Here is a 24,130-nt window from a genome sequence, read left to right on the forward strand (position 1 = left end):
TTCGCTGCGCACGGGTCGGCCCTGGGTTCAAGCCCCCTCCACCTCTGACAGGACGGGGAGGTGTGGGGGTGCACACACAGACCTCTGGGCTGGGGACGACCCCCAGGGTCGGTGTTTCCCTGCAGAGATGCCGCGGCCCTGCCCGCGGCCGGGAGCCTTCCTCGTCCTGATGAAGAGTGGGGGACAGGGGGACAGCCCCCTGCCCCACTCTCGGAGTGGCAGGGGACGCTTGTGGATTATGATTTTTTTTTCTGTCCAGATCCTGGAGCTTTACACTGATACACATTCAAAATAAAAATAAAAATTAATAATAATTGAAAAAAAATGAAATAAAGGAAATCAGGGTCAATAAAAGTCCCTCCCCAGGAGAAGAGGGGACAGAGAAGAAACAGCCCCTCGTAGCTAATGTCGCCGCTTTTCCTCGAAAGCTTTCCATGGCAGCGGAGAGAGCCCCGGCGTTATTTGTATGATCATACGCTTAATTATTTTTTCTCGCTGGCTCTTTCCCGGCGCTGTAGGCTCCCGGAGGTGACAGTTACTCCCGGGACGGGTTACATCATGCTCGCACCACTGCGAGCCCCAGTACCTGGCGCATCCCCCCGGCCCTGCCCCTGCTCCCCCTCCTTCCCCCCCCCCCCTCCCCCCCCAGCCACCCCATGTGATTCCCGGGATGGGTGTGTAAAGAAATGGCCCATCATATTTCTCTCACTCGTTCTCTGCCCTTTCCCAACCCGGAAGAGCTCTGATCTTCAGCCCAGCCCGGAGGAGGAGGAGGAGGAGGAGGGGGAGGAGGAGGGCAAGGGTGGGCGTTTGGAGGATGCGGCTCCCCCAGGTTTTCCCCCTCGGTGGGAGCTTGCGACATGCCAGCAGCCGCCGCCGCGGCTCCGCTCCGCCCGCGCTCCTGCCCTGAGAGCTCCGCGGAACCGGACAGAACAAAAAGCATCTGCCCAGGTCAGTGAACACTCCGTTGTCTGCGTCTGTATGTCCCACCACCACCACCGTTCTCCTATCTTTTTTTTCTTTTCTTATTTTCCTTTTTTTTAATTTATTTTAAATTCCTTAGCCTCCTCCTTTTACTCCCTCTCCACGTGGAGGGAATTAAGATGGGGATCTCGGCTCAAAGGGCAGCAGCCGCCGGCTTGAAACTCAACCCGACCCCCCTTATTGCTTGGGGAGGGGGTGGTGGGGAGTTGGCTTTTCCCGGTGACCTTGGGGAAAGGCACCCCCCGGGCCGGGGGAGGGAGCCGAAATTTGGGAAGCGGGTGAGAACAGCCTGGCTTAGCCCCGGGTGCTGGGGGCAAAGGAGTGAGGCTGGGGTGGCCAGGGGTGGGAGATGGGACATAGCACTGTCACAGCCGGCATGTGAGATATTCCTCTCAGGATGGGAAGGGGTATGCGGGATCGGGGCCTTTCCGTGCCTAGCTCGATACCTATGTGCATATAGATACCTTTGCCTATACAGACCCGCATAGGCGTATCGCCTCTACAGATGTATGTCGCGATGTCCGTGCGGGCATGGCGCTAGCGCGGCTGCGAGCGCCAGGACCTTCCTACGCTGTTCCCACGGATCGTACTCGCCGGTATTATTTGCTTGCGTTAGGTCGATCTGTGCTATACAGTATATAACCTATACTATATATATATATTCACGTTAAAAATATCTAGTAATGTAATATATAACAAGCATACTAAGCTTCTAATAGAATCTAATTAGGGCGATCTTCCGCCCCTTTCCTCCTTTTCATACCTTCTCATCCCAAAGCAGAGCTGTCCCAGCTACAGAGGAAGGATGTGCCGTTGAGGCCGGCTTGGATGGGGGGCGCGGCTCCCCTCCGGGTGCGGACCCCCCTCACCTTCCCCGCGGCTCCCGGCCGGGCCGCGCCGCCCTGGGCTCCGGCGGGACGCGGTGCCGAAGGAAGAAAGCAGAGCTCCCCTCTCCCCCGCAGCCCTGGATTTAGGGCTTTCTCTCCTTTCTTCCCTCGTAGGAAAATTTTCCACCCTCCAGACTAGGTGAAGGGTATTTCAGGTTCAGGAAGCAGCCTGGAAATGGCTCGGGCTGTCCAGAAATGCGCATTAGCTGTCACTGGGCGTCTTCAAAACAGGAGAGAAAATACCTATGTATCTGTCTGTCCGTCCGTCCGTCCATCCATCCTATCCATCCGTCCATCCCCAGCTCCTCTTACCTTCACGTGTCCGTACACGGGCAGCAGGCTCTGGGTGACGGATTTTAATGCAACCGGATAATTAATAACCGCCAGCCCTGCTTGTTTTCTCCATTATTTATGGGCCGCAGGTGTGGAGCGGGGCAACCGGCACTCGGCGGTGCCGCGGGCAGGGGCTGCAGCGGCGGCTGCCCCGACCGGGCGGACACCGGTCCCCCCTCCCCGGACGCACCGGGGCTGGCATCCCCGGGAACCTGGGCAGGCAGGCAGGCAGGGGGGACAGGGAGGGGCCCGGCAGCCTGGGGGCCACGGGAGAGGAAAAACAGGCTCTTAGGAAAGAACAGGAGGGAAAGGGAAGGTCTTCCCCACTTCCCCCCCCCCCGGCACTTCGCTCCCGGCTGGGGCAAAGCGCTTCCTTCTCCTCGGGCGTGCGTTGTTTTGTTTTTTTGGGGTTTTTTTGTTTGGGTTTTTTGTTTGTTTGTTTGTTTGTTTTCTGTTTGTTTGGTTTTTTTCTGCAAAGCTGAGAGGGGTATTTTAATTTTAAGGGGGGGGGGGAGAAGGGGGAAGACAAGGAGGTGCATCCCCGGAGGGGCATGTAGGGAGCGGAGTGCGGGAGGGGGACACACACGACTCGGCTGAGGGCTCCGCTCGCCCCCCGGGATGCGGGAAGCTTCTCCGTTGTGCTTGGACGGGGGGGACAGCATCTCAGGGGTGCCTATATGGGCACCTTAGGGGAATTTGGAGTGAGATAACGCCCTCCTTAAAGCGAAAAGAAATCGTGAAGATTTTGCTCCCCTCCATCTGAATTTGGGAGTCTGGGACAGCAAATGTGACCCCACATTAACGGAGCGGGGTGTGTCACTGTGCGAGACGGCCGTGTCGTGCCGGGTTACAGCTGGGGGGGGGTGTCTGCGGACACGGGAGGTTTATTTTGGGGGGGTGCAGGGACAGCCGGACTCTGCTCGGAGTAAATTGCTGCGTTTTCCATGCCGGGAGGTCGGGATATGCCCCTGCGCCTCGCCGACGATCTGGCGGTAATTCCGCCGCCGCCTCTCACGTCGACAGCCCGGCGATGTTTTTTTTCTGTCTTATCTAAGTCCCAGGGTAATTTCTGCTTTTAGGAACAGAAAAAGAGAAGGGGGGGGGGGGAGGGAAAGGTCGTTCAACACGACGGCAGCTTCACCTTCTCCGTGGGGTGCGAGGAAAACGGCCGGCTCGGGTTTGCAGTCCGCAAGATGCTTCGCCTTCGCTTCAACCCGCCTTCAAATCCATCGCTCAAAACGTTCCTGGGCGATGAAACAAAACCCAGAAACCCGAAACAAAACGACTCCCCCTCCCTCCGCTTTTTTGTCCGTGTCCACCCCCCCCCCCCCCCCATGTGCATTTCCTTAACCTCATCTTAGTTTTGAGTGGCTGTTCAGGCGGATTTCTAGGTTTTTTCTTCTTTTATTAATATTGTTATTTTTTTAATTTATGGGGGAGCTGCCTTCCCGGAGAGCTGCCCCAGCGCCGGCCGGGCGGGAGCGATACCCGGTGCCTCGGCGGGGATCCGCGCAGCGCAGAGGGTCGGGCAGCCTCTCCGCGCAGCTCGCAGGGGGGGAAAATGGGGGAAAAAAGGGGGGAAAATTAAAAAGGAGAAAGGGACTCCATTTTCAAGTCACACCTTTGCTTTCAGAGAAAGAGGAAGGGGGGGGGGGGGAGAAAAGGGACTTACCGGGTTGAGCTGGAAACCGGGGCTGTGCTGCCGAGGGCAGGAAGGGAGGAGGGAGGGAAGGAAGGAGGGAGGGAAGGGAGCTGGATCCTGCCTGCCACCCCGGAGCAGGACGGGGCAGCGGCAGCGGGGCGAATCCGGCTCCCTGCCCCCTTCTCCCCTTCGCCCGGCTCCTCTCCGCGTCCCTGCGCGCAGTTCGGGGAATGTGGCGCGGGGGTAGGTCGTCTCTGGGACTGGCGGAGCAGGTTTTTGATCTTTCTCAGACTTTTTTTTTTTTTAACTCCTGCAGTGTCCTGGGGCAGTCGCCCTCCTCTCAGCTTCAAAGAAGGGGGCGGGGGGGGGGGGGGGGGGGGGAAGGAGAAAGAAAAGTCCCAGTTTCTTTCCTCCCATTTTCAATTCTTCGAATTTCTTTTCTTCGGCAGAGCAGGGTTTTCCCCCTCTCCCCGCCCTCCCCCAGCCCTCATCAAATAGTATCATTTGCGCTGAAAAAAAAGTGTCTGTGTCTGGGGTGGTGGTGCACGAAGGGAGGAAAAATTGGACCCGGTGTAATCAGACGTTGATTTGTTCTTTGAATTTGCATGGCTCGGCACTTCTTTGTGTGCGTGTGTTTGTTTCCTCCCGATCTTCGCGACGGGGAGATAAATGAATTATTAGAAGAGAACGGAAATATATACGTATATATTACAAAAAAAAAAAGTTAAAAAAAAAGAAAAGGAACCACCCATGTGGTTGGTTTCGAAGTGGAAGGGAAGGCTCACATGGGATGAGAAAGCGGAGATGCAGAATTGCCAGTCTACTGTCTCCGTTTCTCTTTCTCTTGGCTTTTCATGATGATGATGATGATGATGATGATGATTATTATTTATTTTGCCAGCCCCTAGCTGGAGGGATGCTGATTATCATTTTACTGATAAAAATAGTGGTGGCCTTGGGGAAACAGATCATCGTTCCTGACTGAAGGGGGGGGGGGGGCGGGGGGGAAGGGGGGGGGAAACAAAATATCCCCTCTTCTCTCCGCCTTTGTTTAACCCGAGATTATCTCAGCAGCGTTACCAGGGCCCAGCCACCCTCACGCCGGGGGCTGTCCCCGGGGGCTGGCAGGCTCCGTGCCCCGGGAGGGGCTGCCCCGGCCGGCGGGGCACGGCTGAGCACGGTCGCCTCCCCCGGCCCAGCCAAGGAGATGCCAACCTCGGGTCCCCCTCCCTCGGCAAGAAGGCAAATTGCTGTACACAGGCAAAAAACAAGAAAAAAAATATCTTCGGAGCTCTGCCCTGGGCCGTGTCCTCTCCATAACCCTCCGATTCGTCGCTCCCGGCTGTTTGTACAGCTTTACCTGTACTATTCTGGTACCCTGTAAAAAAAAAAGAAACAGCTCGGCAAACGTAACTTAATCCGCTTTCAGTCAATTGTCGTCTAAAAGGGGGCTAAAGGAGGGGGGTGGGGTGGGGGTACGGACGACAAGGGAGGGGGGGGCTTTTTCTGCCTGTCCCCGCCCCGAGGTGCCAGTCGCAGCGGCGGGCACCGGTGGGGACGGAGGCGGCGGGTGGCCCCGCGTCTCGGCACCAGGAGAACCGCCCCTAGATCTGTTTTAATGGGAAGATCTGGAGGAAAAAAAAAAAGGGGGGGGGGGCAGCTTTAGTGCCCTTTGACAGTGAATTTTTAGGGGAGGGGTAGGCTGAGTAACCGCCCCATCTCCCCGAGTTTGGGGGGCTTTTGTTGTTGATGATGTATTTTTTTTTTAATTCCCCCCCTTTCGGAGCTTTCGGTGACTTTTGTCAAAAGCGTTTGCTCCTGACCTTTTAGCGCCAGAGCTAGCACCATTACCGCTCCCCCCCCGTCCTCTCCTAGCTAGGAGGGATGCTGGAGCACTGCTTCCAGCACCCCCACCCCCCCGGCAGAATTAACCCCCGAGTCCCCGAGCCTTATCTCGCGGCTGGTGGTGAGCTTGGGGCTAATTGCTGCAACAATGGGCTCCTATTAACGCCGAGCTGTCACTGGAAACCCTGCTGGGGGCTGCCGCGGGGGGGGCGAGGTGATGGATCTGCAGCCACAGCCTGGGAAAAGGACGGTCAAGGCCAGCGCTCCTCGCAAAATCCCCAGGGATCAAAGATTAATCCGAGGAGTGGGAGACAATGATGGGTTTGCTTTTTTTTTTTTGCTTTTTTTTTGCCTTTTTTTTTTTTTTTTTTTTTTTGCGGGGGAGGGTGAGGATGGGAGTGAGGTGGGTGGGGAGGTGGTGTTTTTGCTTTCCCCACCACAGTTTTCCACCGGCTGGAAAAGGGATATAAGGATAGAGTCTATCGAGGCCGGGGTTAAAATGCAGGGATGGGCTGAGAAAAGTAGATTTAAAAGCTGGTGTTCTCCTCTCGCAACTGGGGCTGCGGCTGCCAGGGGCGGGGGTCCCGCAGGGTCCCGCAGTGCCACCCCTTCTCCCCCACGTCGGGGCAGGATGGGGCACTCAGGGCTCTGTGTGTCCCCCCCGCCACTGATCAGTCTTAGTGTAGGTAGCTATTGATTTATTTTAATTTATATTTTATTTTATTATTTTATTTTATTTTATTTTATTTTATTTTATTTTTACTTTGTTTTATTTTATTTTACTTTATTTTAACTTTTTTTTTTTACTTTATTCATTTTATTCTGCATTAAACATTCCGTGCCCTCCGACCAGCTGAAGGAGAGCGGTTTCCCCCTACCCCGGCCCAGGGGAAAGGCACGTTTTCTCGATGGCTTAGCAATTTTGTGACCTCTAGACGGAAATTCCCCTCCTGTGATCCCATGGCTGTAACTGCTGGGGTTGGGGGGCGGGGGGGGAAGTGTGTTTGGAATTTCAGCTCACCTGCCCTAAGATCCCAGCTCGGCACTGAGACATCCCCTCATCCCCCAGCGATGTTAAAAGAGATTTCTTTTTAAAGTGACTTTTTCCAAGTGTTGGAGACCACTCCCGCCCGCAGGGTCTGCTTGGAGTCTGGGGAAATTTGGGAAGGGGGGGTTAAAGGACCAAATCCCGGGCAGACTCTTCATCCTCACGTCCATAAAACGCTTAAAGCGGGTGGGGACGGAAAGTTTGTGCTCCCTCTTGCAAATAAACGCTTCGCATGCGATGCTCCTCTTTACTGTCCTCCTCATCTCAAAGACCCCCCCAGCAAGGAGTAGGTGATCCACCCGCGGTGCTGGGGCACCTCGCAGCCCCCCGCCGTACCGCCGGGGGTCCGGGGTACCTCCCGGTGTGGAGGGAGCCGGCGGGGCATCCTGGCAAACGCATCAGGAGAGATCGCGCCGGTGTCCATCCCCTCCCTGACCTGAGCACCCCAGTAACTACAGTAGGGAAAGTGGGGGGCACCCTAAAAAAAAAAAAAGCTGCAGGCAAAGCAGCTGCTGACGAACTGAGTGGAGGGGAGAGGAGACACGAGGTTTCCAGGGGCGAGTAAAGATCCCGGCTCGGGGAGGGCTATGAGCATCTCCCCCCACCCCTGACTTCCCCCTTCCCCCCATCCTCCTAATGGGCTGCCGGGAGCGGTGCCCGGCTCCCCCCGGGCGGCGGGGCTCGCCGCTCGGCCCCGGCGGCGTCGGCGAGGCTGGGCGGGGGAAGGGGGGGGGGGGGGGGGGGCGCGCCGAGCCCGGCCCCGCCGCTGCCTCCCCCGGACGGTCCGGGGGGGTGGTGTGTGTCAGACCTGCCATCCCCATCCCGGCTTGTTGCCCCCGCCCTCCCCGCTCCTCCCGCGGCTGGGCTGCACCGACCCCAACGCACGGCTGCTTCTCCGGTTTTATACCTGCCCCAGACTTTATTTTTTTACGTTATTAAAATAAATCTATATCTGTGCATCGCCACCGTGAAACACCAGACCTCAGCGGTATCGCGCTGTCCCCACGCCCAGCGGCGGATGGGCTGCACAGGCGGCTGAAAATCGGGCTTAAAGCAGGCGCAAGGGCCGGGAGCACCGGGCCGGGCTGAGCTGCGCCGTCCGCGGGAACGGCCGGGGGAATACCGACGGCCCGAGCCCTGCCCGCCGCGGGAGCGGCGCTGGCCCGGCCGGAGACCGCCCCGGCGAGGCAACGGCAGCGGCGCGGCCGCGGCTGCGGGGCCCCGGGTTTTAATTAGACCCCCCCGTGTATAAAACCTCCTGAGAGAGTTTCCTCCCGCACCCGGGTAGACGCTCTGTGGCCGGCGTGCGGAGAGACGGCACGCAAAGCCATCCTGTAAGTGACTTTTTCTAGTTCTTTTTTTAAATTATTTTGTTATCATTATTCTTTTCTTCCTTTCCACGCCTATTTTTCTTTTTCTTCTTTTCCTTTTTTCTTCTTTTCTTTTTCTTTTCCTTTGTTTTTATTTTTCCTTTTTTTTGTTCTTTTCTTTATCTTTTTTCCTCTCCTTTTTCTTTTTTCTTTCCCTTTTTCTTTTCCCTTTTTTCTTTTTCTTTCTTTTTTCTTTTCCTTTCCTACCCCGTCTGTCTTTCTACCCGTCTTTCCTTCCTTTCTGAGGCTTTTGCCTTTTTCCCCACCTCTCACCCGCTTCTTTCTCCCTTTTCTCTCTTTCTGTGTTTCCCCTCTTCCCTCTCTCCCCCTTTTATTTCTTTCCTGTGTTCCTCTCCCTTTCTCCATCCCCCCGCCTCTCCCTCCACCAGTCCCCCGGGGCCGAGTCTGTCCCCCGGCCTGTGCGCCGAGGGGTGGCAGGCCGTGCCCCGCTGTGCCGTGCCGCGCCGTGCCCCGCTGTGCCGTGCCGCGCCGTGCCCCGCTGTGCCGTGCCGCGCCGCGCCCCGCCGTGCCAAGCCGTGCCGAGCCCCGCCGTGCCGAGCCCCGCCGAGCCGTGCCCCGCCGAGCCGTGGTGCCGGCGGTGCCGCTAGGGGATGCCCTGGCTCAACGCAGCGGCCGGGCCGGCCGGCGGGGCGCGGGCGGGCAGCCAATCAGCGCCTCCCGGGGCCGGCGCCCCAGTTCCTGCTCGCCCCCCATTGGCTGCGGCGGCGGCGGCCCCCGCTGGGCGGCGGGCGGCGCTGCGGGCGCGGAGCCCGCGGGGGGTCGGCGGGGCCGGGGGTCCCTCCCGCAGCCCCCGGGCCGCAGCCCTCTCCCTCGCCCCCTGCCCTGAGCCGCAAAGTCTCCCCGCCTCTGCTTGCCCGCCGCTGGCATCTCCAGTGGAGCGGGAAGAGGGAACCCCCTAGCTAACACCTCCCCCCCCCCAGTCGTATTATTCCCAAACGCGGCCGTTTCTCTGCGCTTATGGCCTTAAAAATAATCAGAATTAAATCCTGTATGAGACGGAGCAGCTTTAAACCCGCCGGTGTCGGGGGAAAGGCAGCTGTATTGCAGACGGCCGGAGGTCCTGCACCTGCCGGCACATCCCCGCAGCGGCCCGGCCTCGCTCCCTGGGGGCTCCAGCCCCTCCTGGCACCCCCGGGGTGCCGGCACAACCGGCCGCCTCCCCTTCACGCCTGGCTGCCCGGAGCGGCCACTCGCAGAGTTTTCCGACCAGCGGGAAAACTTATCTTCCCCTTTAAAAAGGAAGAATTAAAAAAAAAGGGGGGGGGTATTCAAAGAAGTTGGTAAAAGGGGGTTCCCGCGGGTGCGCGGCGGGGGCAGCGCGGAGGCGGCCGGTGCGCCCCGCCGGTCCCGGTCCCCTCCTCAGGCGGGGACAGGCTCCGCCTCCCCCGGGCTTATGACACTGGAACCTCCTTAAGTTGCGTCTCGCCACAGCTGTCTGTAAGCACTGAGCCGGCTGGCGCCATCCTGCTCCTTTCAGAAAGAATGCTTTCCCTGTAAAAAAAAAAAAAAAAAAAAAAAGGGGGAAAAAAAAAGAGAGGGAAGGAAAAAAAATAGGGAAAAAAAGTAGGGCGAGCGAGCGAGCACAATCTGATCTGATCAAGCACTTTCGGCCTCATCCCTCCCGGGTCACACACTGCTTCTCCATCAAGGTTTGTGCGGAATTTCTTTAGCAACTTGTCGCTTCCCTCCCCCCCCTCCTTTCCTCCTCGCTCCTTCCCCTCCCCCCCTCCCCCCATCGCTTTACCCCCCTCCTCGATTTTTTGCCCCCCTTTCTCTTTTCACTCTCTTCTCCTCTTTCTCGGTTGCATAATAATTAATGAGCAATCAAAGTGACTCTAGGCTGCGGAGCCGCGAATGGCACAAGTTCTCACCGGCTTAAGCCACTGGAGCTTCTCAGGTGCAAACGGAGCAAATAAACAAATAAACAAACAACCGCGGCGACAAAAAAAAAAAAAAAAAAAAAAGGCAAGAGTAAGAGCTGAGGCGGCAGGAGCGCGGTTAGAGCTGCTGGGGAGAGAAGAGAGCGAAAGAGAAAGAGGCGCTGGGAGAGGTGGGTCCAGGGCAGAGCAGGCGCTTCCCAGGGATGGCTGCCGAGGAATGGGATGGGTTTTCTCCTGCCTAAAAAGTCAGGTGCTAAAGTTCAGAACTTCTCAAGCACGTTTCTCTCTCTGCCTCTCTCTCTCTCTCTCTGCTCCTTCCCTTTCCTCTTTCTCGTTACAGGTGATCAAAGAAGAGAAACATCTGCAAAAGAGCGGAAGATACCGAGGGGATCTCACTTCGTAGAGATTTCCCCCCCGCCCCCCCGAGTTTGTTTTCCCTTTTTTCCTTTTTTATTATATTATTTTTTCCTTTTTTCCCCCTCTTTTTTTTTTTGAATCGATCGTTTATCACCATAACCCCCCTCCCTCCACTTTAAACCAAACCTAACCAGAAACATCCCCAAACTCGCCGAGCACTCCCCCCCCCCCCGCCCCCCGCATAATTCCAGCATCGTCTCCCCCTCCTATCTCAAGCCCTCCGCGCCTTGCTGAGGAGGAGGAGGAAGAGCAGCGGCGGAGCAGCGGGCGCGGAAGATGGAGGTCTCCACGGACCAGCCGCGGTGGGTGAGCCACCACCACCCGGCCGTGCTCAACGGGCAGCACCCGGACTCGCATCACCCCACGCTCGGCCATACCTACATGGACCCCACGCAGTACCCTCTCGCCGAGGAAGTGGATGTACTTTTTAATATCGACGGACAAGGCAATCCCGTCCCTCCGTATTACGGCAACTCCGTGAGAGCCACCGTGCAGCGATACCCCACGGCCCACCACGGTGAGTGCCCCCGGCGGCCCCGACCCCAGGCGGCCCCGACCCCCGGAGGCCCGGCTGCCGTCGGACAGACCCCTCCTGCCGGCGGGGAAACTACGTCACGGGTGGATTTGGGGATTGGCTTATTGCAAATACATAAAAATCCAGGCTTCCTTCCTTTAATTCTTTTTTTTATTCTTTATTATTTTTAAAAATCTTTCTTTTTTCTCTGTCCTTCTTTCCCCCTTTTCTTTCCCTCTTTCTTTCATTAGATGCTTTTCTCTTTCTTTCTCTCCCTTCTCTCTCCCTTTCCCCCTCTCTCTCACTTGCCTTCTCTTTCCCTTTCATCCTCTTGTTTTCTTCCTCTTCCCCTCTTTCTTTCGCTTTAGGTGTTGCACCCCGCTTTAATTAGGTTAACTGCTGGGGGGGGGCGGTTTAATGTGGTAGTTAGTTTTTGCACGATTAAGCTGGTCTGAAGAAGAAAAGCAAACTGGAGAGCAGGGGTGTGAAAATGACCCTGCCGTCCTCACGCTTGGGCTATTTCATTCGCACTTGCTGAACTTGTTAGGCTTGGGTTGAAAGTTTTGCACATGCACCCAGGGCCGCACCATGGCGTGTGTTAAAAATAAAGAAAGAAAAAGAAAGAAAAAGAAAGAAAAAGAAAAAATCCCTTAGTGTAATTAAGTATCTGACCTGGTGCCTTTTCCTGAGGGTCCTGCAGGAAGGTAATGATCCACAATGTGAATTTTGTTCCTGGGTCACACTTTTAGAAAGGAGGTGAAATACTGGGGCGAGTGGGGCCCAGGTCCATGGAGGGATGGGTGCTTTGGTGCCATCTTTTATGAAGAATCGGGGAGATCCGGTATTTATAGCTGGAGTTTACAAATATGGTTAAAAAAAATAGGGAAAAGAGAAAAATGAAAAAAGGAGGGAAAAACCCCAGATGGTGATTTGTGAAGCCGGACAGTGACCTCTGTCATGGCGAAATCTAAATACCCCAGGTTTGCAGTGGAAATCACCCCAGAATCAAGGCAAAGGAACAGGACAAACGAGTGGAGCTGGAGCTGAGCCGGGTTCAGGGGGCTGCTCCCAGCCCTTAGCTACTTGTTGAATGCGAGTCTGCATTAGGCTCCGCTCAGTAACTGCATTGTTCTGCTATTAGTCCCTTTAAAACAATTATTTCTAAGGATCAGCAGCCTTTGTCCTGTCTTTCTTTTCATTTCTTTTTTTTTTTTTTTTTTTTTTTTTTCCCAATATATCAGCAGAAAGTGGAAATGCGGTCTCTCTGATCTAGCCTGAATATTATTTACTATGCTACTTCCTGGAGAAGATAATGAATCTTGACCCTTTCTATTCGTATTACCCACCTTCCCTTCCTTTCGAGCAGTTACTTTCAGTATTGTTCACAAATGTCTGATATGGTGAAAACGAGCTTGGAGATTTTCTAGACACGCACAAGCTCCCATGTAAACATACACGTCCACCCTGCCCCAGCCCTTTAACTATCTGTGGCTCTATAGATCTGTGTTTGCATCTCTGCTCCTGTAGCACGATACCTACAGAGGTTAACAAACTCCCTAGATGTCAATGCATTTCCAGGACTTTATTAGCAGGCACAAACTTGCTCTCTTCCAGTTGAATAACTGTGTTTTCCAGCTTATAGCGATTTGCTCAGATTGCTGTGAATTTGGGCAGATTTGGTTCTTTGAGTATATTTGTCTTTTTTTTTTTTTTTTTTTTCTTCAGCTGGGGCAGGGATTAATTTAAAATATTAGGTACCATCCCTTAAGAACATTTATAACCAAAGAAAAAAGGGTTTGACTGCGTACATCTAGTGGGCATCCCCCCCCCCGTGTGCTGATCTGTATTTTAAAATACAAGTGAAGGGTCTTTTGTCATAAGAAGGGGATGAAGAGTTTCTTTTGAGACACTTGGTACTGCGTGTGCCATATCTCCATGAAAAAGCCATCTAACATTTGTGTGCAGCCTCACGAAAGACAAAAAAGACAAACTGGGTGGTTTGCAAAGTTTATCAGCTCTGTTGGAAAGGTTATTACCGTGTCTGTGGGCATCTTCTGGTCTTCTTCGTTTGGCCAGAGTATTCCCAGAGTTTATAGCCCAAGCTGCCTTTGCAAAATTATTTTGCAGCTAAGAAAAAAAAAAAATATTTCTGCAGCCGGGTCTTGGCAATTTCATGCAGGATCTTCGCTTCAAAGTCCGCGTGGGGTTGTCTGGAAAAGAGAGAGAGTGAAGCAGGGCTCGCCAGCTTGCACAGGCACCCCTGGCCGGGGGGGTCCCGACCCGAAGCCCCGTTCCAGAGCGGGAGCGGGGCTGCCACATCAGACTCCCGTAGCTTTTACATTTGAATTTTTCCAGGGAAGCGGGGTTTTGCATCAGACGGAATTTTGCTTGCTTGCCCCCTTGCAACTGAGCCCTTGGGGAAGGAGGGGAGGGGGGTACAGCCCGGCACCCCTGAGGGGGTCTTGCCAAGGTGGTACAGGGAGTGTGACGGCGTTTCGCTGTGCTTTCTCCAAGCAGGGAGCCAGGTGTGCCGGCCCCCGCTGCTGCACGGCTCGCTGCCCTGGCTGGATGGCAGCAAGGCGCTGAGCAGCCACCACAGCGCTTCCCCCTGGAACCTCAGCCCTTTCTCCAAGACTTCCATCCATCACAGCTCGCCGGGACCCCTCTCCGTCTACCCACCCGCCTCCTCTTCCACTTTATCTGCCGGCCACTCCAGCCCGCACCTTTTCACCTTCCCGCCGACCCCTCCTAAAGATGTGTCCCCGGATCCGTCCATTTCTACCCCCGGCTCCACCGGCTCCACCCGGCAGGACGAGAAGGAATGCATCAAATACCAGGTGTCCCTGGCCGACACCATGAAGCTGGAGTCCTCTCACTCTCGGAGCAGCATGGCCTCTTTAGGAGGAGCCACCTCCTCCGCTCATCACCCCATCACTACCTACCCACCGTATGTCCCAGAATATGGCTCTGGACTTTTTCCCCCCAGTAGCCTCTTAGGAGGATCGCCTACGGGGTTTGGGTGTAAATCGCGACCGAAAGCACGGTCAAGCACAGGTAGGGCTTTTGGCTTCTTCATCCCCGTTGCTCGGGAGAGGAAGCTCTGGAGGGGCAGGGGGGGAGCGAGGGGCAAAGACACAGGGCTACGGCCCCCTCCCCTCCCCGCATGCAGCGGGATGCGCGCAGGCAGCCGTGTGATGAAAGCAAGAGGGCTGGAGTCCCTCCTCGGTGAGGGGGACACCACTTTACCCTCCCCACAGGTTGCCCTGATGGGTTTATAACCCAGCTCCACCCTGCCCAGCTCTGGCTGGGGGTCCAGCCCCAGACAGGCCAGCCCAGGAGTCCAAACGTCCCCCCGCTGCCGCAGGGCTCCTGCCCGGGGGCGACTCCCCCCCGCCCCCCCCCCCCCCCGCCCCCCTACGGTGCGCTCAGCTGCGGCGCCTAAGGAGGAAGCGAAACCGAGGGAACCGCAACATTAGTGTATCTCTCTGCATTTTAATAATGGTACTAAATCCCGGCCAACTTCCCCCGCCTGCCCTCTGCTTCGCTCTTCCCAGGGCCTCTTCCCATGCGGCTCCCGGAGATGCGGGGAGGGTTTTCCCTGCGGCGGTGGGAGGGCTCGCCCACGCAGCCCCCAGCCCCATCCAGCTCCGGGCCAGGCTCTTCCACCACCCCCAGTCACATTCAACTCCCTGCCAGGGTCTTTGACCACCCCCAACAGCAGACCCCAGGCATCCCGCTGGGGGGGAGCGGAGGTCCCGGCGCCGGGCGCACCCGCGGAGTTGGAGGGGATGCGCGGCTCGGGCGGCTCAGCGCTCCGGGCTTGGACATTGGTGTGCACCGAGGGGCACCGTGTGAGCTGTGAGCCGAGGGGTGCGTTTGTGTGTGCGTGCGCGGAGGAAAGGGCGATTAGTCAAAACTTTTTTCTTTTTCTTTTCTCTCTCTCTTTTTTCTTTTTTTTTTTTTCTTTTCCCCGAGGAGGCTGCTGCAGGGTTGCCTGGCATGAATGAGATCAGTTTTCAGGGTTTTTCCAGGGTGACATTTACTCTGTCTGTCTGAGCAGGGACTGTCTCTATTTAGCTGATATGTTTGAGCTAATCCAATTATTTTCAGACTGCTGCACGCGACAGTTGCATTGTTTATCCAGCGCCAGGAACTTTAATAGAGTCCGGATGCGGTTAGAGTGACAAAAAAACCCAGACCTGTATGTTTTGTACATGAAAGCAGGAGAGAGAGAGAGATGGAGTGAAACAAAAGAGAGGGACAGAGACTCAAACAGCCCCCGAGCGGCTGCCCCGTTTAACCGGAGGGGAACAAAACGACGCGGGTATTAACGGGAGCAGCTCCCCGGTGCGGCCCGGGTGCTGTGCCGGGTCAGGGGCCGCTGTGCTGCCCCCCCGGTACCGGCCGACCGGTGCTGTGCTCCCCCGGCCGCCTGCTGAGCCGCAGCTCCCGCCGGGGCACCGGCTGCGCGGTATTTTCAAACCGTCCTGCCCCCCACCCCCCCACCCCGCCTCTTGTTTTCCTTTTGCCACTTTCTGTTACTTTACCTTCTAGAGAGACATCTGCGGTTCGTGATAAACCAACCCCGGCAGCAACACCTTTTTTTTTTTTTTTTTTTTTTTAAGTTGATTTCTACAAGCTGGGAAGCTCACAGACAAAGAGGGTTTAGTGCTGGAGGAAAAAGAGGGAGGGGGTGTTTTTGCAGGATGAAAGAAGGAGAAACCGCTGCAAATGTATTTTAATTTATTTTTTAATTTTTTTTTTCGTTGGGGGGGTGAGAGGAAAGGGGTTTGGTGCAAAGGCTCTGGAAAAACGGTTGCCGTTTGTGGTTAGGGCGCGGATGCCTCTTGCTCGAATGCAGCACGGGCTGGGGCAGCGGGGAGCCAGCTCTGTGCTCTGCTTTGGCCAACTGAGGTCTTCTGCTGTTCTCAGCTGGGCTAGGAGTGTCATCAGGTGCAAGACACTTCCCCCCCCCCCCTCCCCAACCCAACCCCCCAACAAAAAAACACTCAACTCTCTGAAAGTAGCTGAGAGACATGCCCATACCCCACCTCACCCCAGTTCCCTTCTCCAAGCTGGGAGCTGGTGGGCTGGGGGAGATCCCCCCTCAATAACTGGGGAGAGGGTAGAGAGGTGCCAAAAAGGAGAAGGAGGGAAAGACCTTAACTGGAGCTCAGGCAGGCTTGGGGCTGTTTGGGATCCCAAATATCAGGGATGAACCATCAGGCTGGCAGATGAGCTGGGGAAACCAGAGAGGTTTCTGTAGTTGGGTGGTGGAAGCTTGATTGCAAATCAATCGATATTGGCAGAGTGGTTGTGTATTGGAGGGGCTGGGGATGTGTTTTAATTGTTGATCTGTCATTATTCTGGGGATCGTTCATGTAGTTTGCCCTGAGGTCCAAGGAGGAGGCCCTCCAGGCTCATGCAACCCCCTGGGAGCTGGAGCAGTGCTCCAGGCGTGATGCTGGGGCCCTCATACACATCACAAAGGGGAACGTGAACGTGGACTTACATTTGGTTTCCATCCATCTCGGGGTAGGGTTGGGGGCTCCTTGCAAAGCCTGGCAAAATGTGTTTGGTCCACAGGACAATGTGCAGTCTGGAGGGCTGTAGAAGCCCTTCACCCAGAGATGAGGGGGAATTTTCATCCCCCCCAAAGGCTGACAATTTGGAGGGACCTGCTAGAGGGGTGAGAGCTTCTTTGGCAAGACTCTCAAGTCACTGTGCAGTTTGGCTTGTCATCATCCCTCTTTCCTGCTGCTGGGACATGGGCCTGATGCTGTCTGTGAGGTGGTGTTGGGGACGGGGGCAGGATCAGGCCACATCAGGCTCCCCTCATCCCTGTGCCAGGGATGTCTCTCAGCCATGACCTTGGGCCCTTGCTTGGCCATCCTGAGCTTGGAGAGGACTGGCAGGGTCTGGCATGACAGAGTCTCTTGGGGGGTTGTTTTTTCTTTTTTTTTTGGGGAGGCCTTCCCCAGACCCTTTCACGTCCTCTTTCCTTAAGTGAACTATGTGCTCTCTTGTTTCCAGAAGGCAGGGAGTGTGTAAATTGTGGGGCTACCTCAACCCCTCTGTGGAGAAGAGACGGCACCGGGCACTATTTGTGTAACGCCTGTGGACTCTATCACAAAATGAACGGGCAGAACCGGCCCCTGATCAAACCCAAGAGAAGGCTGGTAAGTCACCTTTTTTTATTTTTTTTTTCTTCTGAAACTTTTGCTTCTTGTCTGCAGCTCAGGATGAACAGGGAAGCTCAGCCAGCTCTGAAACCGGGTGCCTACTGTGTAAGAGGGCTGGGAGGGGGGATGCTCGGAGAGGTGCTCCCAGCTGCTACGGGCCTCAGTTGTCTGGTTCTCTTATGAACTGCAAAACAAGTTAAAGAACCAAGATCCAGGGCTTCTGGCAAACCAGAACTGAGCTTTCTTACAGGTCACAATGAGGCAGATGCCTCCACATAGTGCTTCTGGATGGTGACCCAAGGATGGTGGTTCTTCCCAGGGGCTAAGGGCAGAGTAATCATTTCCTAGTGACCAAAGAGATTATCAGGAGCACAGGATTTCTCCTGGGCTCTCCACACTGCTGCCCTCCCCATCCCAAGTGCATCTCCATGCCCCTTCGCTGGCAATGTGGTGGAGGGAGGACCCAAGCTGGGTATCGGGTGCCACTGGGGCATCAGCTGCACCTTGGTCGTGCAGAACGCTTGGCTGGTGGTCCTGGTGCCACTTGAATGTGGTGTGGTTGTTTGTACCTAAGCCGTGTGGCTCTCAAATTGTGTCATTCTCCTCTGAGCTGGTGTGAGCAAGGATACAACGTAGGGGATGACAAAGCCTGTGGAGTGCACAAAGCTGGGCATGTGCCCAGGGGTGCGCAAGTTGGAGGAAGATGAAATGCATGGGTAAATATTTGAAATGATAGTTGCAAGCCTCACGACGGTACTACGTACAGGCAATACGTTACACCATCCCCAGCGATCCATTTGTGAATTTCCCTACAAAACACAAAAAGGTCTGGAAGTTGTGGGCATGGCTAATAAATGCATTGAAGTATATTTGGCAAATAATCAGGCAAACCACAAGGGGAAAAAATATATCAAGTGGGGGAAAAAAAATATGTTCCCTGCTTGGGAAGTTATTGAGTGTTTTGAATTGAAGTTAGTTTGATTTCATTAGGATTAAAGCTGTGGACAGGCTCCTGGGGGCTGCTCAAAATGCAGAGGAAAAGTAGCTCTCACCTCTCTGCAGAGTTTCAGAGCTGATGGATGGATCCAGCCAGTTTCATGAGGCTCATTCCCAGCATGGCCGGATACTGCAGGCAGGAGAAAGGCAGTTCATTGGCCTTGTGTTCCCTGTGAAGGTGCTCACGGCCTTGGGCTGGCAACTCTTGGGTGTGGATTCAGCTTCCTCACCTGTGAGATGCCTGCAGAATTGGACTGGCTTTACTCCCACAGGCACTGGGAAGCACTTACAGGATACGGCCCAGGAGGGGTTACGCTGCGAGGGGCAGTGGCGTTGGCTTTGTCTGGCCGTGCGGGTTTTGGGGAAGTTGTGGGTTTGCTCCTCTACACCGAAACTTCCCACAGGCAAAACCTCTCTGTGCCTTCCTGTACAGGCTTTTCCCTTACAGGAGAATGTTGGTCTCCCTCATCTTTCATAGCCTTGTTAGAAAAAAATGGAAAGGCTTTCTAGGGAGGGAAGTACAATCTGGGATTTTTATTTTTTGGGGCAGCTCTCTTGTACTCTTCTCCTCCTGCCCTGACCCTTCCACCTTGAACACACGCCCCTCGTTTTCTGTTTTATTTTCCCCCCCTCCTCGTTCTCTCTTTATGTGTAAAGTTAACTTCCTAGGAAAAATCTGCCGGATATCTGGGCCCTGGAGATAACTCCTAAACAACAGCTCCGTTTCCCTAGCCCAAACACACAGGAGCTTGAGCGTATCCAAACAAGCGGAGGGGGAGGCAGAATAGGAAAGCGGCTGGAAAGCAGGGGGGAGAGCTTTCAAAAAGTGTCTGATGGAACCATGAAAGAATGTCCCGAGTCACCCTCAGCCCAGCACATGTAAAATGAACTGTATAAATAAATACATTGTAAAAGGTCATTCTTGGGGGAAAAAAATAAGAGAAGGAATGAAAGAAGGAAAATTAGTCTTGCATAATCACTCAAATCCTGGGCATTTTAGTTTAAGTTACAAAAAGTTCCTGTTCTTTGAATGTGGCCTTTGCTAAATGGGAACTTTTGATTTTTCTGTATTTTTTTTTCCTGCACCGCCTGGGGAAAAAAAAAAAGAGAAACATTTCTGATGCTGTTTGCATCTATATTTATTTCCCTTGCTAACCTCCAAAAAAAAAAAAAAATCAGAAGGCACCAAAGCTGGGCCTGCATTTGCCTTTTGTGTGCATAGATGTAGAGGTGTGTGTGCCTGTGGCTTGACTTGATCTTTCCTGACTTGTGAAGGCGAGTGGGCTGTGGAAGGCGGCATGTGTGTGGAGGCTCGGGGTGGGGATCCTGTGTGCACTCCTCTCCTTCTGCCACAAGTTTCATGTGTGACCTTGGGCTGGTTTTGGAGGCTCTGATCTCAGGCACGCTGAAACTAATGAAAAGACTCTTATGGGTGGAAGAGAGAAGGCAAAAAAACCCCTTCAGATGCTGAGAAACCAGCCCAAGCCTTATTAAGTGCAAGGAGTGTCTTTGCGAGGGCTTTGTTTAGGGTAGATGGATGGAGCCTTGCTGGCTGAGGGGGCTCAGACAGCTCTGCTTCATCTTGAGGGGAAGAGGGAAGATCTGGAGATGTTGGCAGGGGGCTCAGGATCAGGCAGGTGGTACCACCCCACCACCACTCTACTTAAAAGGTCTACAGCCCTCTTAGAGACCATTCCTGTCCCCACTGAAGCCAGCAGCAGTCCTGTTACTGCTGTTGCTGAGAGAAAAACTTCCTTTGGATTTTCTTCCATTCCCTGCCCATGTGGATGTAGAGCTCTCCATTCCCATGTCCAGCCGTGCTGATTTTGGAAGGATTATAGCTAATTTCTCGGGAGGCCCATGCATACGCAGTCTTATTTCAGGAAGCTGATGCTTGCAGCTTTGCGCGTACCCCGTGTAAATCCAGACACTGAAAATGTCCCTTAATTGCCTTTATCGGTGCTTTGTACCTCCTGCACCATCCTCAGTTCCATCTCCTCATGACTGCCAGGATTTCTGAAGTTGTGCCCTCGCTCATAGGCAACTGGGCCATGGGGTCTGGTCCTACAGATGATACGGAGCATCCTATTAGTCATCCCATTACTTACATGGCCAGGCTCAGGTCGGCGATTAGCGTCAGTGGATGCCATTGCTGGGAGCTTTTACAAGAGCGTTATTATTCATTGTTTCCTGCCCACTGTCGGTGTCTCCAGTAGAAGCTGGTACAGCATGAAAGGTACAGCTTGGGACTGAAAGAGCACAGAGTTTAAAATATTCAGCTAATGATGCTGAATTTTTGTAGGGGAAACACGGCCGATGGAAAAGGTTTTAGAGAAGACAGTGGATGTTGTGATTTATTCGCTTATTTAATGTCAGAGTTTGAAGGCAGCAAGGTGGTGACCAGACATGTCTTTTAAATGCACTTGCTGTAGAGAAATTGCGATGAGTGCTGTGTAGAAACCCCAAATATCTTCAAAGGGGATGTTTCCCCTGTGTGGGCTGAGTCAAATATCATTGGTTTTTAGAAATTTCCTTAGGCTTGATTTTTGGGTCTGATAAAGGCAAAGCTGCCACCGAGAGACTCAGTCCAGCCTCTGAGCCACCCATGCTGGCTGTGGGGAGCCGGGGGGGACAGGAACCGCAGACTTGTCCCTCTGGTCTCGTCAAGAGTCCAGCTCTGCATGTGGTTGTGTCTGTGTTGCTTTTGAAGCGTGTGTCTTATTGGGCTGATTTTGTCGGGAACCAAATCTGGGGCCATGGCAGGGTCTGGAGGAGAGCAGGACCGAGGAGTGTGTGCACACATCTCTTCAGGGCTCTGTTGCTCCTGGTGGGATGCTTCAACCTCTGCCAGCGCTGGCACTTTTGCAACCAAAGACCCATGTGCGGTTCCCAGCTCCTGCTTGTCACCAGTGTGCAGAAGTCAGCTCAAGGCCTCCTCGGGCTTGAGATCTGCTCATTCCAGCATGGTTTATGGTCAGGCAAAATGGAACTGTCCCCACGGGCAGCTCGTGAGAGCCCCTCGCTGTCAGATCAGATGCCCTGTGATGCTTCCTAATGCTCACAAGCATCGTATTATTTATTTTTTAAACAGCCCTTTTTGTCTAATTAAACGAAAAAACCCACCCCTACTCTATCTAAAACAAAACCAACCCGTCCTCTCTCCACCTACGCCGCATTCAATTATGATTAAAATTGCAACATGACCTAACAAGAGTTGGTATTAACGCTAGTGCTGTGCCAGTGTCCATGTTTGCATTTTGGGTTTGTTGTACGATATCCAAAGATGTGTTTTTGTTGGGTTTTTGTTTTTTTTTTTTTAAATGTTGGATGTGCTACAATGTGCGGCTGTGTGGGGTGAGGGGTAAATTTGAAACAGTAAGAGCACAAAAGAGAGCATTAAAGGCTCAGTTCTGCAAGGTGCCAAGCATTGCTATGATCTGGCAAATCGCTTAAGCACATGTTTTAACTTTAAGCACATGAGCAGTCCCATTGAAAGCAATGCATCGGGATGAAATCAGAGCTCTGGGACTGTGTCACATTGATGAAGAAGAGATAGGACGGGGATCTAAAGGTCTTTTTTTTTAGGAGCTGTAGGCACTTGCACACACGCAAACATGCATATGCATTCACATAGAAGCTTGCAAACTCCTTTTCCTCCTTCAGTGGCAGAAGGACAATTTGTTTGCTAAGGTTACAGTTTATAAATGAGAAGCACGAATTCATGCATGTGAAAAAAGAGCAACATTGCTAAATCATTATCACAGCTAAGAAAGCTTCTGTATACACCTTGACACATAGACTTTTTTTCTTGTTCCTTCCCCTTTATGAAATGGTAAATTCTTCTTTCAAGCTCATTACCAATCCTTAAATAAACATGAAGGTTTAGGCTGCAAAAAGGTGTAATTAAAAAGTTGGGATTCTTGCTCTTTGCCACAGTGTTATTTCCGATCTGGAGCCTGTATCCTTTGAAGCTGAGCTGAATTTACGGGACTGGGCTGTGCTTGCGGTTGGACCCGGTGAGCAGCTGCCCACCAAGCTTAGCGTGGGTCTCACCTGGCGCTTGCTGGAGCCGGCGTGACTCACGCCGTTGACTCCAGCAATTTTTGGTTCAGGCCCTGACTGCAGAATTAGACCCCTGGGGGGTCTGAGAGAATTGAGATGGAAAGACATGTTGGCATTTAAATAGTATTTTCCCCTCTGGAATGGGCTGTGCCAGCGCTGCTAATTTTGATGAGTTCTATCAGAGGTTTAGCACTCACTTTTAGGATGCCCTTTGGCACCTGATTCAGTTCACATATAATTTGGGATTAAAGTACCTCGGGGATTTTTTTCACAATTATTATTTGTTCTCACAAGCCAGTTTCTGGAGGCCTCTGCCGATGTGCGTCAGTCTTGCAGGGCTGATGTTTTCTTTCTCAGAAATTTTGCTGATTGCATCTTTTTTTTCTTTTTTAACATGGGTGTTTTTCTCTCCTTCCCTTCCCCTGTCTCTCCCCTCCTTCCCGCAGTCTGCAGCCAGGAGGGCTGGCACGTCCTGTGCCAACTGTCAGACCACCACTACCACCCTGTGGAGGAGAAATGCCAACGGCGATCCCGTCTGTAACGCCTGCGGGCTCTACTACAAGCTGCACAATGTAAGTGTGACTGTAACACTCAATAACCGGCCCTCGGTTTCAGTGCTCGATGGTCCAAACTCTTCCTTGACTTCAGGGGTTTCCAGTCTCAGGTGGTGCTGAGACCTCCTTTATCCCTTTGGGGAACTTGGGGGCTGGAGCGATGAGTCGGCATCCCCTCAAATGTAGTCAGTCCAGCTTGGGGAGGTATAAAACAGGGCTGTCCACGGGTAATGTCAGAGCTTTCCCATGCCTAAGCTAAAAAAGGAGGGGTGGATCAACACAGAAAGACATTATCTGCTGCTGATTGGGCTCAGTGTGTTGGAAAAGACAACACATGGCCCTGCAAGCCGATACCCCTTCTATGCGTAGCTTGGTTCCTCCAGCAAATACAAGCTCTGGAAAAAAAAGCAAAATGTGCCAGCAACTATTTAGACCTTTCTTGGGTTTGTGGCTGCCTTTGTCCTGTCCCTCCACCCGTCCCCGAAGATGATTTATTTAGGTCTTGTGTTTGCCCTGGTTGACGCAAGCAATTCCTAAACCAAAAAAGTCTTGATTTAGTTAGTGGGTTGCAGAGTCTGCTCAACCTGTGATGTGAATTTTAAAGCATCTGTCATGGAAGGGAAGGAGAAATGAAATGAAATGGCTGGCAGATTTAATCTAATATCTCCATGCAAAGCCAGCTTGCAGGAACCAGGGATATGTGCCCCAGGGAAAGACCTAAAGGGATCTGAAGTCTTCTACAGAATAACACTGCTAATAAAGGAGTCTTAAGGCTACTCCTGTTACTCTAATTCCACATGTGGCATTAGAATAACTATTATGCCAGAAGAAGGGAAAGACTTTCAATTTCTCTGCTTTGATATTACTTTTTTTTTTCTCCTAGTGGTCGCTTGCTTTATGTTTGGTTTGGAAATCTTGGGCTATGTTTTGCCCTTCTGTCCACCCACGCAAACACATCAAAGACAGCTCGGGTTTCATGGGGCACCCAACCCTTGTGGTGTCTCAGTCCCTTCCATTTCTTATTTCAAGCTCTTTGGTTTCTTGGGATGAGTAAACAAGTTTGGGTTAAGTAGAAAAAAACCCCACCAACCAGGCTAATTTTTCACCTGTTTCGTGAGAGGCATCTCTCTAGGAAAAAAGGGAAAATGTGTTTACCCTTTAGTGGGCAGGCGTCTCAGCACGTTTTGAGCACTATGTAGCAAACAAATCTTGTCATCAAACTCTCAGTGTGATCACTGCAAACAAAGAGGTTGGACACAGAGTGAAAGCTCTCCGAATACCACAAGAAAATATTCTGTTTGCTATTTCCATGGCAAGAAGGGAGCAAGGTCAGCCAGCTTCACTGGAGGAGTCTATGCCTGTGCAATGTTTTCATTTTGGCTTTGTAGCCACCAG

At 53.3% G+C, this 24,130-nt stretch overlaps 1 protein-coding gene and 1 long non-coding RNA gene across 7 annotated transcripts in view; one reads left to right on the top strand and one right to left on the bottom strand.

The window, feature by feature from the left end:
• Positions 1-847: 847 nt before the first annotated feature.
• Positions 848-24,130, top strand: part of GATA3 (GATA binding protein 3) — a 29,778-nt gene continuing 6,495 nt past the window's right edge. Inside the window, exons 1-5 of one of the 6 annotated variants that reach the window (XM_055712255.1) lie at positions 848-951; positions 10,351-10,944; positions 13,456-13,995; positions 16,975-17,120; positions 22,628-22,753. In XM_055712255.1, coding sequence (XP_055568230.1) covers positions 10,704-10,944; positions 13,456-13,995; positions 16,975-17,120; positions 22,628-22,753 — 1,053 coding nt within the window. In that variant the 5' untranslated portion in view covers positions 848-951; positions 10,351-10,703. Of the gene's footprint in view, positions 952-9,597; positions 9,780-10,105; positions 10,181-10,350; positions 10,945-13,455; positions 13,996-16,974; positions 17,121-22,627; positions 22,754-24,130 lie in introns of those variants that run through there. The other 5 variants (XM_055712253.1, XM_055712257.1, XM_055712256.1 and 2 more) reach the window with 5 other exon arrangements.
• Positions 9,588-10,067, bottom strand: LOC129736214 (uncharacterized). Its single transcript, XR_008732521.1, has 2 exons — positions 10,002-10,067; positions 9,588-9,621 (listed from the first exon to the last, which is right to left on the bottom strand). It is a non-coding gene; the product is annotated as an uncharacterized LOC129736214 (long non-coding RNA).

This window comes from Falco cherrug, chromosome 5 (genome assembly GCF_023634085.1).
Source record: "Falco cherrug isolate bFalChe1 chromosome 5, bFalChe1.pri, whole genome shotgun sequence".
Taxonomy (NCBI): domain Eukaryota; kingdom Metazoa; phylum Chordata; class Aves; order Falconiformes; family Falconidae; genus Falco; species Falco cherrug.